This window comes from Cupressus sempervirens, chromosome 4, assembly GCF_028749045.1.
Source record: "Cupressus sempervirens isolate cs-2001-9-10 chromosome 4, ASM2874904v1, whole genome shotgun sequence".
Taxonomy (NCBI): domain Eukaryota; kingdom Viridiplantae; phylum Streptophyta; class Pinopsida; order Cupressales; family Cupressaceae; genus Cupressus; species Cupressus sempervirens.
In genome coordinates, this window is record NC_143121.1 from 823,342,346 (window position 1) to 823,358,099 (window position 15,754).

The 15,754-nt window shown below is 36.8% G+C and overlaps 1 protein-coding gene and 1 pseudogene across 8 annotated transcripts in view; both read left to right on the forward strand.

Annotated features, from left to right (window-relative positions):
• Positions 1 to 10,571, forward strand: part of LOC149563916 (putative RNA-dependent RNA polymerase 1) — a 38,180-nt pseudogene extending 27,609 nt beyond the window's left edge.
• Positions 1 to 15,754, forward strand: part of LOC149563915 (Methyltransferase MT-A70 family protein) — a 140,920-nt gene that overhangs the window by 108,402 nt on the left and 16,764 nt on the right. For 4 of the 8 annotated variants that reach the window (XR_016364126.1, XR_016364125.1, XM_089827022.1 and 1 more), the window contains exons 3-5: positions 14,110 to 14,148; positions 15,158 to 15,297; positions 15,564 to 15,597. The exons of 1 other annotated variant lie outside the window; for it this stretch is intronic. Coding sequence is in view for 5 of the 7 variants with exons in the window: in XM_089827022.1 (XP_089683148.1) it covers positions 14,110 to 14,148; positions 15,158 to 15,297; positions 15,564 to 15,597 (213 nt within the window). In the remaining 2 variants the exon portion in view is untranslated. The remainder of the gene's footprint in view (positions 1 to 14,109; positions 14,149 to 15,157; positions 15,298 to 15,563; positions 15,598 to 15,754) is intronic. 3 more of the 8 variants (XM_089827024.1, XM_089827023.1, XM_089827027.1) reach the window with 2 other exon arrangements.

The window sequence follows — 15,754 nt, forward strand, 5'->3', positions numbered from 1 at the left end:
CATTTGCCAGGTTATGGGCCAACAAGTGCTCTTTATATAGGAACCGTCTACCTCTAGGGCAAAAAACACTACATAATAGGCAAACAATAATGCATCATCTAGTGGGTTTTGAAATAATTGACATGGAAGGAGAGGAAGTAATAACAATTGCAATAGGAGTCAAATACAATATGATTCTAAGGGACGACTGATGATTCAGTGTTGGTTGTGCAATCAGTGGGGTTACTTTGCCCAAGATTGCCAAAACGAAGACACACCACAAAAGTTGTACAAATGGTGCGGCCTTGGAGATCATGAGGATGCTAACTATCCGTAACATGGTGTTAACCTTCTCAACATCGAGGGAGAGATGGGTGAAGAGAAAGTGCTTACCGTTCCTCGAACCCAAGCTATACAAGCCACATACCCTGATTCTCATACTGAGAAACAGAGGGTGTGAGAGGCTAGAGAGGAGATTGAGAAAGCAATGAAGGTACGAAAGGATACACATGACAAGGTAGGCACTTCTAGGAAAACAAAAGTGGATAGTAATATATTAAGGCAAATGTTACAAATGTAGGTACTGGTCAAAATCCAAGATCTCCTTCATACCATGCCTCAATCAAGGATAACACTATTGTGTACCTTGTTCCTACAACCTAGCACCACTGCACAAACCAACAACATACAACCATTACATGCTTCTGGTGGGTTTGTAATGGATCCTATGTTAGTGGCAGTATATAATGGCTGACAACTTGCGATTGTAGAGATGAGCATCCTCAAAACTATTTTGATGAACATCATCATGGATGATTGGTCTAGGGTAAATGTCCTTTCGGAGGAGATGTCTAAGAAATTTAGGAAACCTACCATGTGGCCCTTGGCATTCAAGTTACCGAGTATTGATCAATAGGGAATCAAATCCCTCGGGACAATAATGGCCCAACAGGTTACCATATGAATGCAACTGTTTGTGTTGAATTTGTTTATGATTCCGCTAAAAAAGAAGGGATATGACACCATTCTTGGTAGGGCATGCTTAGTGACGATGAAGGTCAATCACAATTGGAAGAAAACCACTCTCTTGATGGAAAGTGACAGGCAGAAGTTTTTCATTCACCTTTGTACCCAGATGGTTAGTGAAGAGATTGCATCTTTTTCAGGGTTGAAGTCTGACAGAGTGGATGAAAGAGGAAATCGAATGGAGCCTAATGATGAAGATGTTCTAGAGCTGGGGGAATGTTCAAGGATGAATCAAGCTCGATAATTAGACTCTTCCATTGGCAGATGGAAGAATACGAGCTCTTTTATAGTTAGATGTTAGGGGTGGAGGAAATAGAACAAGTTTTGGAGAAAGATGTGTTCCTGATATAGGGGAATACAAGAAGGGGGGGGGGGGGGGGGGACGACAAAGTCTAGCCCATAAATTTGATGTAGGAAAACCAATTAATAATGAAGAACTATCCTTGCAGATTACCAATCTCAGGAATGAGGGAAATCCACAAAATATACTAGTAGGGGATTATTGGAATCCCATGATAAAGGTTGTGGCATTTAAAATCTTTCTGGAATACAAGGATGTACTTCATGGACTTATAAAGACCTTAAGGGTGTACCACAAAATCTCTCTGTTCACTGTATTACTTTGCTACCAAGCACAATACCTATGCGAAAAAGCTTGTATAGGATGAACAAAAACTATGCAACAAAGGTAAATGAGGAAATCTAGCATATGCTTGAAGCAGTAATTATCTTTAGGTTGGGGAAGGGAGCCTTTATGGTGACGGCATTGAGGTATTTGAAGTCAACACAAATTTTGATTTGGTTGGCTTCTTTCTTCAGTGATATTCACTATCAAGGGTAGAGAAGAATTACGGTACGATGGAGCAGGAGGACCTCATAATGGTTTACGTTGTACAATAGTTTAGGCATTACATGTTGGCAATGTTGGTCATGTTCTATGTGGACCACCAGGCGCTGATGTACCTGGTGAATAAACCAATTATACAAGGGAGGGTGTAACATCCAGTTTTCCCAGGTCTAAATTAACATCAATCATATTCAAGGAAATACAGTTGCTACTTCGTTTCATATGAAGACAATTATATCATTCATGTTCATGTGAATAAGATTTACCGTTAAAAACAGTAATACAAAATTTCTTAACTAAAAACTTGATTTACCATCAAATGAAATTACTACAAAAATTGGAAACCACATACCTCGGAAAAACTGAGTTCGAATCAAACTAGGAATGCTTCTACAACCACCCGAGTTAGTCCACAAATACACTATAACAATTTCATATGACAATTATCTTCTAAAAACCACTATCTTAAAATCAAATTAAATACTTCTATTATTTTAAATTAGGGCATCACATATCACTGTATCAATTAGGGCATTGTTTACCTTCGGTTCATTTAGGGCTTCTGATACCACTATCTCAGTTAGGGCTTCCAATACAATGGATTCATTTTAGAGCTTCCGCGACCACAAATTCAATTTAGGGCTTCCGCAATGACGGATTCAATTTAGGGCTTTTGCGACCACGGATTCAACTAGGGCTTCCAATACCACTGTATCATTTAAGGTTCCAGCTGTCACCCAATCAATTAGGGCTTCGGATTTCTTTTCCTTCCGATTACTTTACTATGACTGTATCTCAAGATTAGAAAATATACTTATATTCATTAATCATATATATATGAAAGTAATATGATGATAACAATGAATTACTTCAGTTTAATCTTACCTCCACATAAATAAAAATGATAATACCTGTTTTCCGATAAAACAATTGAATGCATGGCTTATCTCTGTCCGACGCACATTTGACATCTTGAGAGGGGTGAAACATTGTCAGGGGCTTAACCACCCAACCTCGGACCACAATATATCCCCACACGATCTCTAATGAGAAAGGCCCTCCCTACCCAGAATTGATAGGGAACATCATTCCATCCACTGGGCATCATGATATATAACGCGCCATAGGAGTTGGCAGCAGGAGATCAACATAATAGGAATATGTATGAGCTATTATTTAATTCATATTAAATGAAATATATTAAAATGTCATAACTGATAATACTGGTTCATATTATTGATGATTCTTTCCTCACCTCCTCACCCTCTTCAGGCCTCCTAGCCAGTGATTCCTAGGTGTTATCATGTTAAAGATCACAATGATATTTTACAACTTCTTCACTACATTCTGACATCTTACTTGGTGATTTCCTTCTGGTTTCATTATCTCATTCTTAGTTAATTATATTTTTCAGGATGGACCTGATTTTAAACTGGGTTGATTTACTTCCTTATCATGGATCCGAAAATATTCAAGAAGCTTCTACATATTCGGATATATATATATATAAAAGAAAGATTAAGAGAACAGACTTTTTAATTTCAATGTCATATCAAATTTGGATGTATTTCGATTTAAACACCTTTATCTGAGTTTACAGCATGATACTCAAATGAATAATACAAATGGTGTAAACACATCTATCCTTTCCTAACATCCTTAACATTGAATATTAGCCTATCTCAGTTATAAACATTATTTCTATTTGCATAATAAATTTGATCAGAAAGAGAAAAGCCATCCCAGGACGAATTACAACATTATTGCATATTCTGAAAATATATAGATGATACAGACTCATATTGAAATTCACTATGGCAGTCAAATTGATCTTGCATGATTTAAATGTACTATAGCAGATGGCTTCCATTATTACTTTCCTATTATATAAAAGTCAGATGGAATACATAATTCATATGCGTAGTTCGGTTATGGAATTCATATGCACAGTTCGGGTTCTCATTATGAGAAGATGAATGATACATAATATCTACCAGGAATAAATTACATATGTATTTGTTTGATTCAGCTCCTATGCAAACTTAGCATTCTTATTGGCAAGGAAAAATAACATAATCAATCCTTACGTGACTCCTTTGGCAATGCACTCTGGAAGGCCGACACCTGAGAAAGTCCACCTACCTAGCTCTAAGTCTTCACACTTGAGATCTTTAGTGTGTAGTACTGGTTTTTGGATTGTTCAAAGAGGAAGAACTTCTATCTTAAGAAGTTCCGGAATTCTGGAATAAGAAACTTGGCCAGAGATGTAAGGAGATAGCTGAAGGTAGAGATGAATCCAAGATACGACAAAAGTTGCATAAATAAAGTTGTGCTGACCATATGGCTACCCAACAGTTACCAAGATTATGCTTGAAATCTTTAATCAATCGGCTAAAGGAAAAGAAAGAAAGAAAAGAAGATAAAAGGTTTTTAAAAGTTATTTTAATTATTAAAAACTAATAAGCAACATCACTTAATTAATAAATAATAAGAGCCCAACTCTACGGCTTCCATCCGTTACAATAAACCTTACGAATTCCAATCATAAATTCGACTTAGATTCCTAAGTAATAAATCTATTAAAAACATAAAAGAGAAGAAACAATTAAAAAGGGAAAAGATTATAAAATAGTTCCAAATGCCAAATATTAAATTGATTCCAAATCAAGTGCTAATTGGCTTAAAGCAAGGAATTATAAAATAGAGTTATAATCCAAACGTTATTAAATTATGAATATTATTATAATCTTATAGGTTCATATAAACATCATTTTATTAAATTATAATGGTGCCAAATCATTTATATATTATATGCATGTTTATAAATATTAATTAAAATAATATAATGAAAGATATATATTAAAATCCTTTAAGATAAATTTTATAATTTAACTCAATTATTTAAATCATTTATTTAAATAGCTCATGCAGTTCCACTGATGTATCCTATTTTAAATCGCTAGGTACTCTACTTGTCTGCCCAGTGATGGTGATGGTGATGCCCTGCCTAATTCTTTTCTAACAATGCTTCCACCCCTTCGACATGCTCCCTACAAAGAATTTCTCTGTAGTTAAATTATAAATTAGAAAATCATAAATAATCATAACAATTAACCTTTCATCTTAATTCCATGAATTCGCAATTAACGATCAACTAACATGTCATCTGCACTAGAAATCATAACGACCAACTATCTTACCATTTCGCCAGATTATATCAAATTAAACTGCCAACTGACTTCATGCGAACCTCAACGACTATATTTCAAGCTAGATCAAAAATTGGGATGTAACATACCATTCCCCTTGTGGTTCATCATCCTCGATGAACTGGAAATTGCAATGAACATTATAAAGGAGTATTTTAAAATTGGAATGTAACGTACCATTCCCCTTGTGGTTCATCGTCCTCGATGACCTCTGCAATTTAAGCACTAAAAGGATATTCCAAATATGAGATATATATGTGTGTGTATATATATATATATAACATTGTGATATCATTTCTTTTCTCAATTGGGTCAGAATGAAAATCATAATCGAAACTCAAGATCCATTTTTACTTTACAGTTTCTAGAAAGATACTTGCATGGTAACATAAAATTGAACACACACTCACCTGAGTTTACTTTACTATAATGGTGGTCATCAATTGAGTTGTTTCTATTTCATTTTCCTATCATACTCATGTAGACACTCACCATATCATTAGTTTTGATTTCATATTGATATGTTCATTTTAAGAGGAATTTCAAGGTTCACCTATTGAAAGTAAGATAAGTATTCAAAAATAGAAGTTCTTCAACCAGCAAGTTCTAGATCATAACTTGATCATAATTTAAATCACACATATGTACCATCTGGCATATGGCCCTCATTAATGGATAGATCTTTCATGCAAACTTACAGATTACCTGTAATAGGTTAGTGAATCCATGTTTTTCCATTGCAACCTTGGCCTTCAAGCCCAATATTTCATTAGAATAACCATTTCATGATAGGATATCTCCAAAACAATATACAACAGCTCAATAATACATCGCATGTGTATTATACATGTATAACAATGTGTCAAAGGGTAAAATCATGATATACTATGCAAGATCATCATAAATCTAATCAAGATCATAGGCATCTGAAACAATTCATAAGATTCTCATCATTTATTTGTAAATACTTGGAAATTCATCTTTCCCATTTCTGTGATTTAGGCTTCCATGCCCATCTCATCAAAAGTTTACATCTGTAAACAAGCATTGTAAGTGTTTACTCCTTACTAGAGCACATAATGATCTTGTCGTTTAACCAACATCAGAAAGGATCATGGTTCACAGTTTTGTTTTCCTTCAGTTCAAGTTCAAATAGGTAACAATTTATTTTTGTCATTAATTTGGGTCGACAAACCCGTTCATGATGAATTTAGATAACATTTTATCAAGATTATAAACTGTATTTGAATTGCGCAAGTCTCGGCATTGGGACCCTTTTTAATCTTCTCATTCTCGACAAAGAATGGCCCTCCCACCAGGGATAAGGCATATGTAACATTCTGGTCCTGCCATCTGAGTAATCAGGTGGGTTGAAGTCCCAACAGTTATTCGACAAAATAACTGAAGTGTCTGGACAATCAACAAGATCAATTGTTCCGGCAAATCTGCCTAATTAAAGTCCCAACAGTTATTCGACAAAATAACTGAAGCGTATGGACAATCCACCTTGGCCAAGGATTTCAAATTTTGGGTCGTCAAACCCAATCTCCACCACTCAGCTTGCCAATCCTTTTACTTTTTAATTAGGTTTCGACTCTATGCTATCATATAATTAGGTTTTGACTCTGTGCTATCATAGTTTATACATTTGTCCATTTCATATCATTTCAGCCTTCCTGGCTATTCTGAATGATTTTCCATTGTGTTTTTCCAGTTTTGATTGCAGTATCTAGATATGCAAAAATAAATCCTTTTTTAACATTTACATTTTCAGTTTTTCAAAAATAGTGCTAGACCCTAGGTTTCAGTGTTGAACCCAGTGCTCTGATAACTGAGACCATTACTTGGCACATTCTCTTCCACTAATAGAGCCACCACTGGACTACCGTTGGGTGTGAAAATTGCAGGAAAAATGGATAGTGGGAGGATTAAAACAAAGAAGGTTAAGACGCGGCCAAGGGTGCAACTTGTACGTGCAAACAACAAAGGAAGATAATACTGTGGATACCATCACATTTGAAGGGTTGAATAGAGTTGAATGCAGGAAATGGTGGATGGGTACACCCCAAAATGACCACATCAAGGAACACCTGAGGCACATGCAAGTTTGTTGAGAAATTCAAATGCTCATCTTTTGCATACAAGACATTGAGGGGGTCCTATGTGCTATAATCAGTGCCTATGATAGGTTCCAACGCCAGTCGATATTTGTTTACTAGCATCATGAGATTACTATATCATTTGGGGTAGGGAAATTCACTAAGTTTTTGGTATCCCAAGAAAGAAAGGGAAAAAGATTCATAAGGCACAAAAGTAGCACCAGACATGTGCAACACACTTCTCCAGTTGATATGCCGAGACAACCTCATGGCAACAGAATGGGAAAGTTTGATTCATGCAAGTAAGTGGAGGGGTGTGAAGAAGTCATATCTTCAGCAAGGTGAGTGGCAATGTCTTTTCAAGAGTTGTTTGATAGGGGCCATATGCACCTTCGATATTGCTATTGCTCCAATTGCCCTAATGAATGGACTTCGGAATGGCATAGTATATGATTGGGTGACTGTTTTGGCTAAGGATGGAGGAGTTCACGACACTTCAATACTAGATATTTTATGTATCACACCATGCCCAGAGGAAGTTCAACCAAGAAGCAAAAGAAGTAGATGGTAGAATTTGAAAGCAAGTATGAGACAGAGGGCGAAGAGGATGATGATAGTAGTGAATAGGATTAAGAGGAGACATCGCAGGTCACTGAGGGTAGAAGAGAGGGGCACTTGGTGTCAGATGTGGCTATTGAGGTGGAGGTTGCTGAGGAGACTTGTGTGGTGAGTACCACCACATTAGTCGACTTTGCACCCTGTTGCCTGGCTATAAAATTCTTTCAATTTTATAAGCCATGATTAATTTTTGAAACTTGCCTGGTTTTAAGCTTTAAAATGGCCATTCTATTTTTTTGAATTCTTTTGAGTTTCTAAATCTTCATGTCACTGGCTCGTCCCCAGCTCCGCACAGCACTTGAAATTTTTAAAATCTGACTTCTGAGCCTCAAGTTATTGCAGGTTAATGATAGCCTCGAAAAACATGTTTTCATTAACCTCTCAAAGGTTAATGATAATGTCCAAAAACATGTTTTCATTAACCTCTTAAAAGGTTAATGATAACCTCCAAAAACATGTTTTTCTTAACCTCCCAAATAGGTTAATGATTGCGCATTTTGGAGTAGGTTAATTAACCTCTCCAAAAATGCATTTTTCTTAACCTCTTCAAAAGGTTAATAAAAGCCACCAAAAACATGTTTTTCTTAACCTATATACAGCAGTTATTAACTTGTTAAAAACTCTCCCATAAGAAGTCAGATATGTACACGAGAGCAATGGGCAATAATAATGGAAATGATCAGGGATGTCCCTGAAACACAGTACCTCCGTTTGAAGGAGCTTTCTGAGGCTGATCACAAATCCAATACCGAATTGCTTCGAGTTTTGTTGCTCACCAAGGAAATAAACTTTCTCATCACTAGCACGGCTTAGGTGAAAATCAAAGACCTAGAGGGTAAATTCATCTTCCTCTTATTCTCATGGCCTGATAATATTGAAGCAGAATCCAAGACATTCAATGAGGCGTATGAGAAGCTCAAGAAAAAGGTGGAAGACAAAGTTATTGAAAACGGAATCCTCCTTAAAGAAGAACCCATGACTTTTAGTGAGGTGCATGACAAGCGGAAGAAGAATGAGGGCAAAGTTGTTCAAAGTATTCTCGACTTTGAAGTGGTATGGATTCAAATAATAATTCATGGTAGAGGCACACAAGGTAGTCACACGGAGTGGGTTAAGAAAATTAAGTGGCCATCTATTGCAGGAAGGGTGCCTTCGGAAAAGAAACATGGCCAAGGGACTGATTGACAAAGAGAGAGAAATAGGAAAGAAGTGGGTGACAAAAGCAGTGCATGGAAGGGAAATGATGCTGGCAAAAATGGAAAGGCAGACGTGGAATGTGTGAATTGTTGCAACCACAGATAAGGCCTGTTCTTTTAATATTATGATTCATGAACTTAGAACAGGCAACATTACTTGCACCCTGAACCTAATACTTCAAATCGAATAACAAGGTAGTTTGCACAGTATATTGATGATTTCCTTAGAGTATCTTTTGTTGATGAAGACTGGGGCAAGCTCCATTCGACCACTTTAACTACTAAAACTGAATGTGGGTTCCTAGTGAGGCAACAAAAAAAAAAGAAAAGAAAGAAATATATAATAGGATATTGACTATTCTGAAAGAGGGCATTGTTATAGGCAACAAAAGGTTTGAATTTCTAGCTTTCTCAGCTAGTCAATTGAGGGAAAATTCAGTCTGGATATTTACTTCCAATGACAACATTAGTGCCGAAAACAACAAAAATTGGATGGACGAATTCAAGCATATCAAGAATGTAGCCAAGTGTGCAGCAAGAATGGGGCAATCATTTAGCTCTTCCAGGAAGTCACTAAATGTTCATGAGCACGAGCTTGTCCTTATTCCTAATATCGAGGTCTCTATTGATGGCATCAGATACTGTTTTTCAGATGGAATTGGGAAGATTTTTTTAAGTTTAGCAAAACAGATTGCCAATATATGTGAATTTGGTCTTTTCCCACCTTCAGTTTTCCAAATAAGGTATGGTGGCTATAAAGGTGTTGTAGCTTGATCCTACTTCATTTCACAAGTTATCTCTGCGACTGAGTATGCTCGAGTTCAATTCAAAGAATACAACATTGGATATTTTTTAATTGGAACAGATTTTTGCCTGTCTTTCTTAACCGTTGAAATAATCATGCTACTGTCAACTTTGGGTGTTTCAGATGAGAACTTTGAATGCATGCAGAAAAGGCAATGGTCCATTTAGATCAAATGCTGGTCAGCAAAGAAATGCCTACAAAATACTTTGCAGATGATGTTCTCTGGTGATGATCATGTGTCTGATTGAGATGCTAATGGGTTAATACAGTCCGAATATTGAACCTTATCTTTCAATGATTCTCCAAGCATTTAGAGAATGTCAAATGGCAGAGTTAAGAACCAAGAGCCGAATATATGTCTCAAAAGGCCGAACCTTGATGGGATGTTTGGACGAAACTAGGACCTTAAACTATGGTCAGGTATTTATTCAAGTATCTAGGGCCAACACCAAGCTTTTAGATGATGGGATTTTTGATTCTGGATCCAAAGAAATGGACAAGAATTGTATATTACAAGGCAAAGTTATTGTTGCAAAAAATCCATGCCTAAACCCGGGTGACATAAGAGTATTACATGCTGTTGATGTTCCTACGCTTCATCATATGATGGACTGCTTAGTTTTCCCGCAAAAGGAAGAAAGGCCTCATCCAAATGAATGTTTTGGGAATGACTTGGATGGCAACTTATACTTTATAAGTTGGGATGAATTGCTCATTCCACCTGAGCAAGATCCTCCAATAGATTATGTTGGTTGACCACCTGTTCAACTAGATCATGAAGGGACGAATTGAGAATGGTGGAACACCATGGGAGAAGTCAATTGGTTGTGGAAGATAAAGAATTTGTTCATGGAGAAACTGGGATTGAATCCAGGGATTGCTTTGTTAGATTCTTGGTGGGAAAATTGAAAGAAATTAAAAGAGCAATTTTGCAGCGGGAGCCTAACATAAAATGTACTCTTTTATGCTCCAAATTACCACCAAAACTTATTATTGAAGCGGCTGAGAGATTCTCATGAGATCCGTGACAAAGCTGTTCCATTATCCATAGATGTCACTGCAATGGGTTTCCATGATCTTCCAATAAGATGAATCATTTTCACAGAGACTGAGAAATAAGACAGCCAAGAATTCTCCAATCGTTAGGTGAAAATTAAGTTAATGAAACGTATCGCAGGAAGAGAGGATTATTTCAGCGCACTCGTACACACCACATGCTCTTGATCTCTTCATGAGGAGGATATACATTCATTAATAAAGTAATGTAACTTGAATGAATCATTCAAATATCAAAAGGAGATCAGCAAAGATTACTTATTCAGTCTTCCTCTTAGAAGGTGTGAGGTCTAAGTATCAAGTCATTCTTGGTTAATTTTGTTGAGGTTAATTAACCTCACCCAAATCACATATTTGGGAGGCGGTTATTAACCACGAAGAGGTAGTTATTAACCTCTATATCTATATAAGGGCTCTTTTGGGTTTTGTAAAGGGACTTTTGGGCTAGAGAATAAGGGAACACCATGCTGAAATTTTGATTAAAAGATGATATTTGGAAAGTATGTATAGATTTTGTCTTTATAATCAGAAATTCCTCTTAAGTTCTTGGTGCAAGAAAATAATGGAATGTGTAGTTTGAGTTCCCTCTTTTCGAATCTAAATTGTTACAAATGTTGATCCTCATTGTAGTGAGTATTCTCACGGAATGGTGTAGATGTTTATGAATATGTGGATCAGCGTTGTGCTAGTAATAGTTTTCGAGCGTAGATCTTGATCATTGGTATTAGCAGTTTTAAGTTAGTAGTTCGGAAAAGCTTTGAAGTCATGTGGTGCATTCGCCATCATGAGCTTTCTCATCTTTTAAAGTTTGATTTCATCTTTTATTTGAAAAACTTCAAAATTATATCATACGAGGGAGCTGCCCCTCTAAACGTAGAGGAAGGCCGCATACCAAGGGCCTCTCCAACTGTTGTGAACGGTTTGCCACACACACTCCGTTGGGCAAATTCTATTGTGACAAATCTATTTACCAACACACCCACCCTTGCTAGTTCGAGTTTAGTCCAACCCATCTCAATGGGGATACTAGGATTGGGAGAGACAAGGAAGCCTATTGTCCTAACCCCACAACCCATTCCAGTGACAAAGGCCAACTAGATGGAGGGGCATTAGTAGGAGTAACCCCTACTAGGGAGATTGGTGGAACCAGGGTAGTGAGAGTAGACAACCTAGTGGAGAGGAGTTCATGAGAGATGCGGTTGTAGAGATGATTTCCATTGCGAGCACCGTGTCAAAAGCTGCTGTGGCACTTGATTGGACCAATTTAATCTCATGCCACGAGTCCCAGTGATCTCTACGGTCTTTTCACCTCAAGGGTAGTTGCTTCCACCTAAGGCCATCATAGATTTGGAGGCTGAGCATACATCGAAGACAAAGATAGTTCCACAGTCGGTGCTTCGGGAGGACATCATCATTGTTGGGTAGGAGGAGATACATAAGGGCAGAGAGGCTCTACCCCTTGAGCCACCTTTACAATAACTAGTAGGGCCTCAAGAGAAGATGATTGATTCTGAGTTGGAGTACTTGGTAGATATAGTTGCTAGTGCCTGACGGGTAGTGGCATCAATACGATCGCAGGTTCATGATTTAGTAGAGGAGTAGATCGAGGAGCTCTTAGCTTTTGTCATTGGCAGGCATGCTACAGAGTTTTGTTAGTGTTTGCAAGCTAGGCGATGGCCCACTACAGAGACACTCAAGATGTTGGATGACTAGAGTGTCTCTGATAGATTGTAGGATAGCCACACTCAGGCCATGCTCAAGAAGATTGAGCAGATCTTCAGAGATGGATATTATGAGATCCAAAGGACTCAGTATGTGGTAGATAGGGCTGAGGTGCAAAGGTTGGCAGTGGTAGAGGCTAGAGAGAGGATAACTACTTAGTTCCAATAGATGTAGAGGCTGGCATAGGAGGGAGAGTTATCCCATAACCGGGATATGTTGGCCAAGCTAGAAGCTTGGTTAGCCCAGGAGAGGAGCGAGAGGGCAGCGATTATGTTTTTGTTGGAGGAACAATTGTAGCAAGGCACGGAGCCTTGTTTGGTGAGTACTATGGAGTTGGTGGAGAAAAGGATAAGGAGATCTTCGAGGCTGCTATAATGGTGAAGTCAGCCTGAGAGCGGTAGATGATGGCAGAGAGCAACCTCAAGTTCCAGGCAGAGCAAGTGTATCGGCTGAGGGCACAATTGGCAACTTCTCCTTCTTCATAGACACTTCCGCTACCCACACCTTCATGATTTGTTATTGTATATGGTTGTCTCATTTTTGTTGTGTGTCGTCAAAGATGACTTCCTTTTTTGGGGGGAATGATATTGTCGGGTATAATCATAGGTGTTGTCAAATGTGTTAGTAAGTGTTAACTATGTCGTCTTTCATGACCATGGCTGAGGGGTAGGTAGTTAGGGGCACGATGGTTCATGTCGCACTCCCTCACGGGTTATATGTACACATTCTTGGACGAAAGAGATCATTATCATTTGTATCATTGGTGTTGTGCTTATCTCTTGATGTAACCTGATTGAGATTAATGGAAGATATGGCAGTTTTCTGATGTTGCCTTGCACTTACTTATATCTGTTATAACTCTTTATCAGTAGTATGCATTAAATTACCTTTACTCGTAGGCATTAAACAAACCCAAACTGTTAACTCAATATTTTTGATTAAAAATGTGGAATTTTCTTCTCTGAATATTGCAACCAGTTTTTGTTTCATTTTTCCTGAATAAAATCAAGGGTGTGCTACACAACATGGGTTTTTCGTTGTTTGATGATATTTTTCCCCAAAAAGACGTGGTTTCTAGCACTATGACCATCTTCCAGCCTGCAAGGGTTTCTGCTAGCATGAAGAAGGGTAAATTCAGCACTGGTTTTTTTTGGCAATTTATTGTAAAACTAGTGTGTGTTTTCTGCTCGGCTGCACCTCAGGTTTCTAAGTTTAATGATGTCTTTAGCAAAAGTACTGAGTTTTTACTTGATTTATTTACAAAATTCTGTGTGGCTATTTTTTTTATGCAATGGAGGGTTTTTGATCTGGTGTTTTGACAATTTTTGGCATAACTATGAATTTTTAGAAATGTGAAGGTTTAGAGGGACTTAATCATGGGTATTCAGAATTTTTGCACGATATTTTTAAACAAATTGTGGTTTTCAGAATTTTGCATGATATTTTTAAACAAATTGTGGTTTTCAGAATTTGTTACCTGATTTTTTTATCAACCAAAATCAAAGGTAATGGAAAAGCTGATTTTAATCTCATTTTATGTGTCTTACAATAGTGGGAGAGATGGCTTTGTTACCCAATGTCATATTGGAAGGTAACTAGCATATACTCACCATTTTTATTTCTCAAGATCTTGCATTGGCTGTAGAGTTCATCTATCAGTGCTTTTTGACAGAAATTTGTAAAATTTTGGGACAAACTTGGTGTGGTTAATATAATGACCATTAAATAAGGCCCGAGGGTATTAAAGTAATATTTTTATTTTTAGCTTAAAATGGTCATTTAATTACTTTAGTTAGTAACTTTCTATTTTGTCTTCAGTTCTTGATCATTTCTGTTGTAGAAAGATTTGTGATTGCTTATGTAAGGAGCATTCCTCTCCTTTGTTTAACACAATAATTAATTATCATTTCATTAAGACGATATGGTCAGACGTTGAAGTTGGTCTTTTCAATGTTATGAGATTATGTGCAACTAGAGAGCAAGTTAGGTACAGCAGTGGCAATAATTTTTTTTGTCATAATGTTGGTTCTGAATTGAGGGAGTTACATTTGATGAAGATACAAGGAATCTAGACTGGCTTTAGATGGTCTTGTTTAAATATAGAAACCTTCTTGCACAAAATATTTAATTCAATGTAATATTGATTGTCCTCTGTTTTAATTGGGTAATTGTTATTAATATGTTATGAATCCTCTTTCACAATTTGTATTTATATACGAATCCATCATAGATAAGGGACAGTGGTGCCGATCAAATTTATTATCTCACAGCTAGATTGGTTACATTTTTTATGTCTTTGTTTATAGGGATGATGAGCAGCTAAGGTCCTCTGTACCATTTCATTATTTTACATCTCTGGTTTTTGTTTTTAGTAATTGGGGTTAAAATTTGTTCTAGACAAGGTCATTTGAATTTATAACATGTATGCATACATACATGACATAGGTGTCTGTATCGATACTATTTGCTTGTTTCTTGCTTATTATTATTCCTATGAAGAATATTCCAGTGTATACATAACAGTTGTTAACTGTGCAAATGATATACACAGTGCACATAATCAGAATGCCAAGTTTGATGCCTATGCTTTAATTATTCAGGTGAGATTGCACTAAAAGAAGATAAAAATGCTACATGCTCACTTTTCAACACTCTAGTTGAAAACGAGAGCAATGATGATGCAATTGCTGAATGTCTCAGCAGCCGCTATATACTACCACGACATAGCTCATTTTTGATGGTATAGCAGTAGTTCAGAACTAAAACTTTCTTCTTTTAGTTTTAGAAAGAAAAGGTGGAAAATTATACACAGGATGCAGTTCTCTTTTCCACCTTATTTGAATTTAATGTCTCAATTTCATGTATGTTGCATCTACCAACAACTTTCCCTGATTGTATTTTTTTTCTTCATGCAATAACGGAATCATTTATCATGCGATTTGAAATTCATAAAGCCATACTGACACGATTGTTGGCCTATATTGTTGGCTGTTAACATGGTGGAAGTCTGACATGAATCAGATTCATCGACTTATTCCAGGTGAAGATTTCAGGAATAGCTCTTTTTTTTTGTAATATTTATTTGTTGTCTTGTTCCTTCTGGTATGGCTTTTTTACCTTTAAGATTAACTTCCCTGGAGTATCAATTCATTATGTCATTAGCTATTTTCCTTACAAAGGAAAATGACAAATAATTT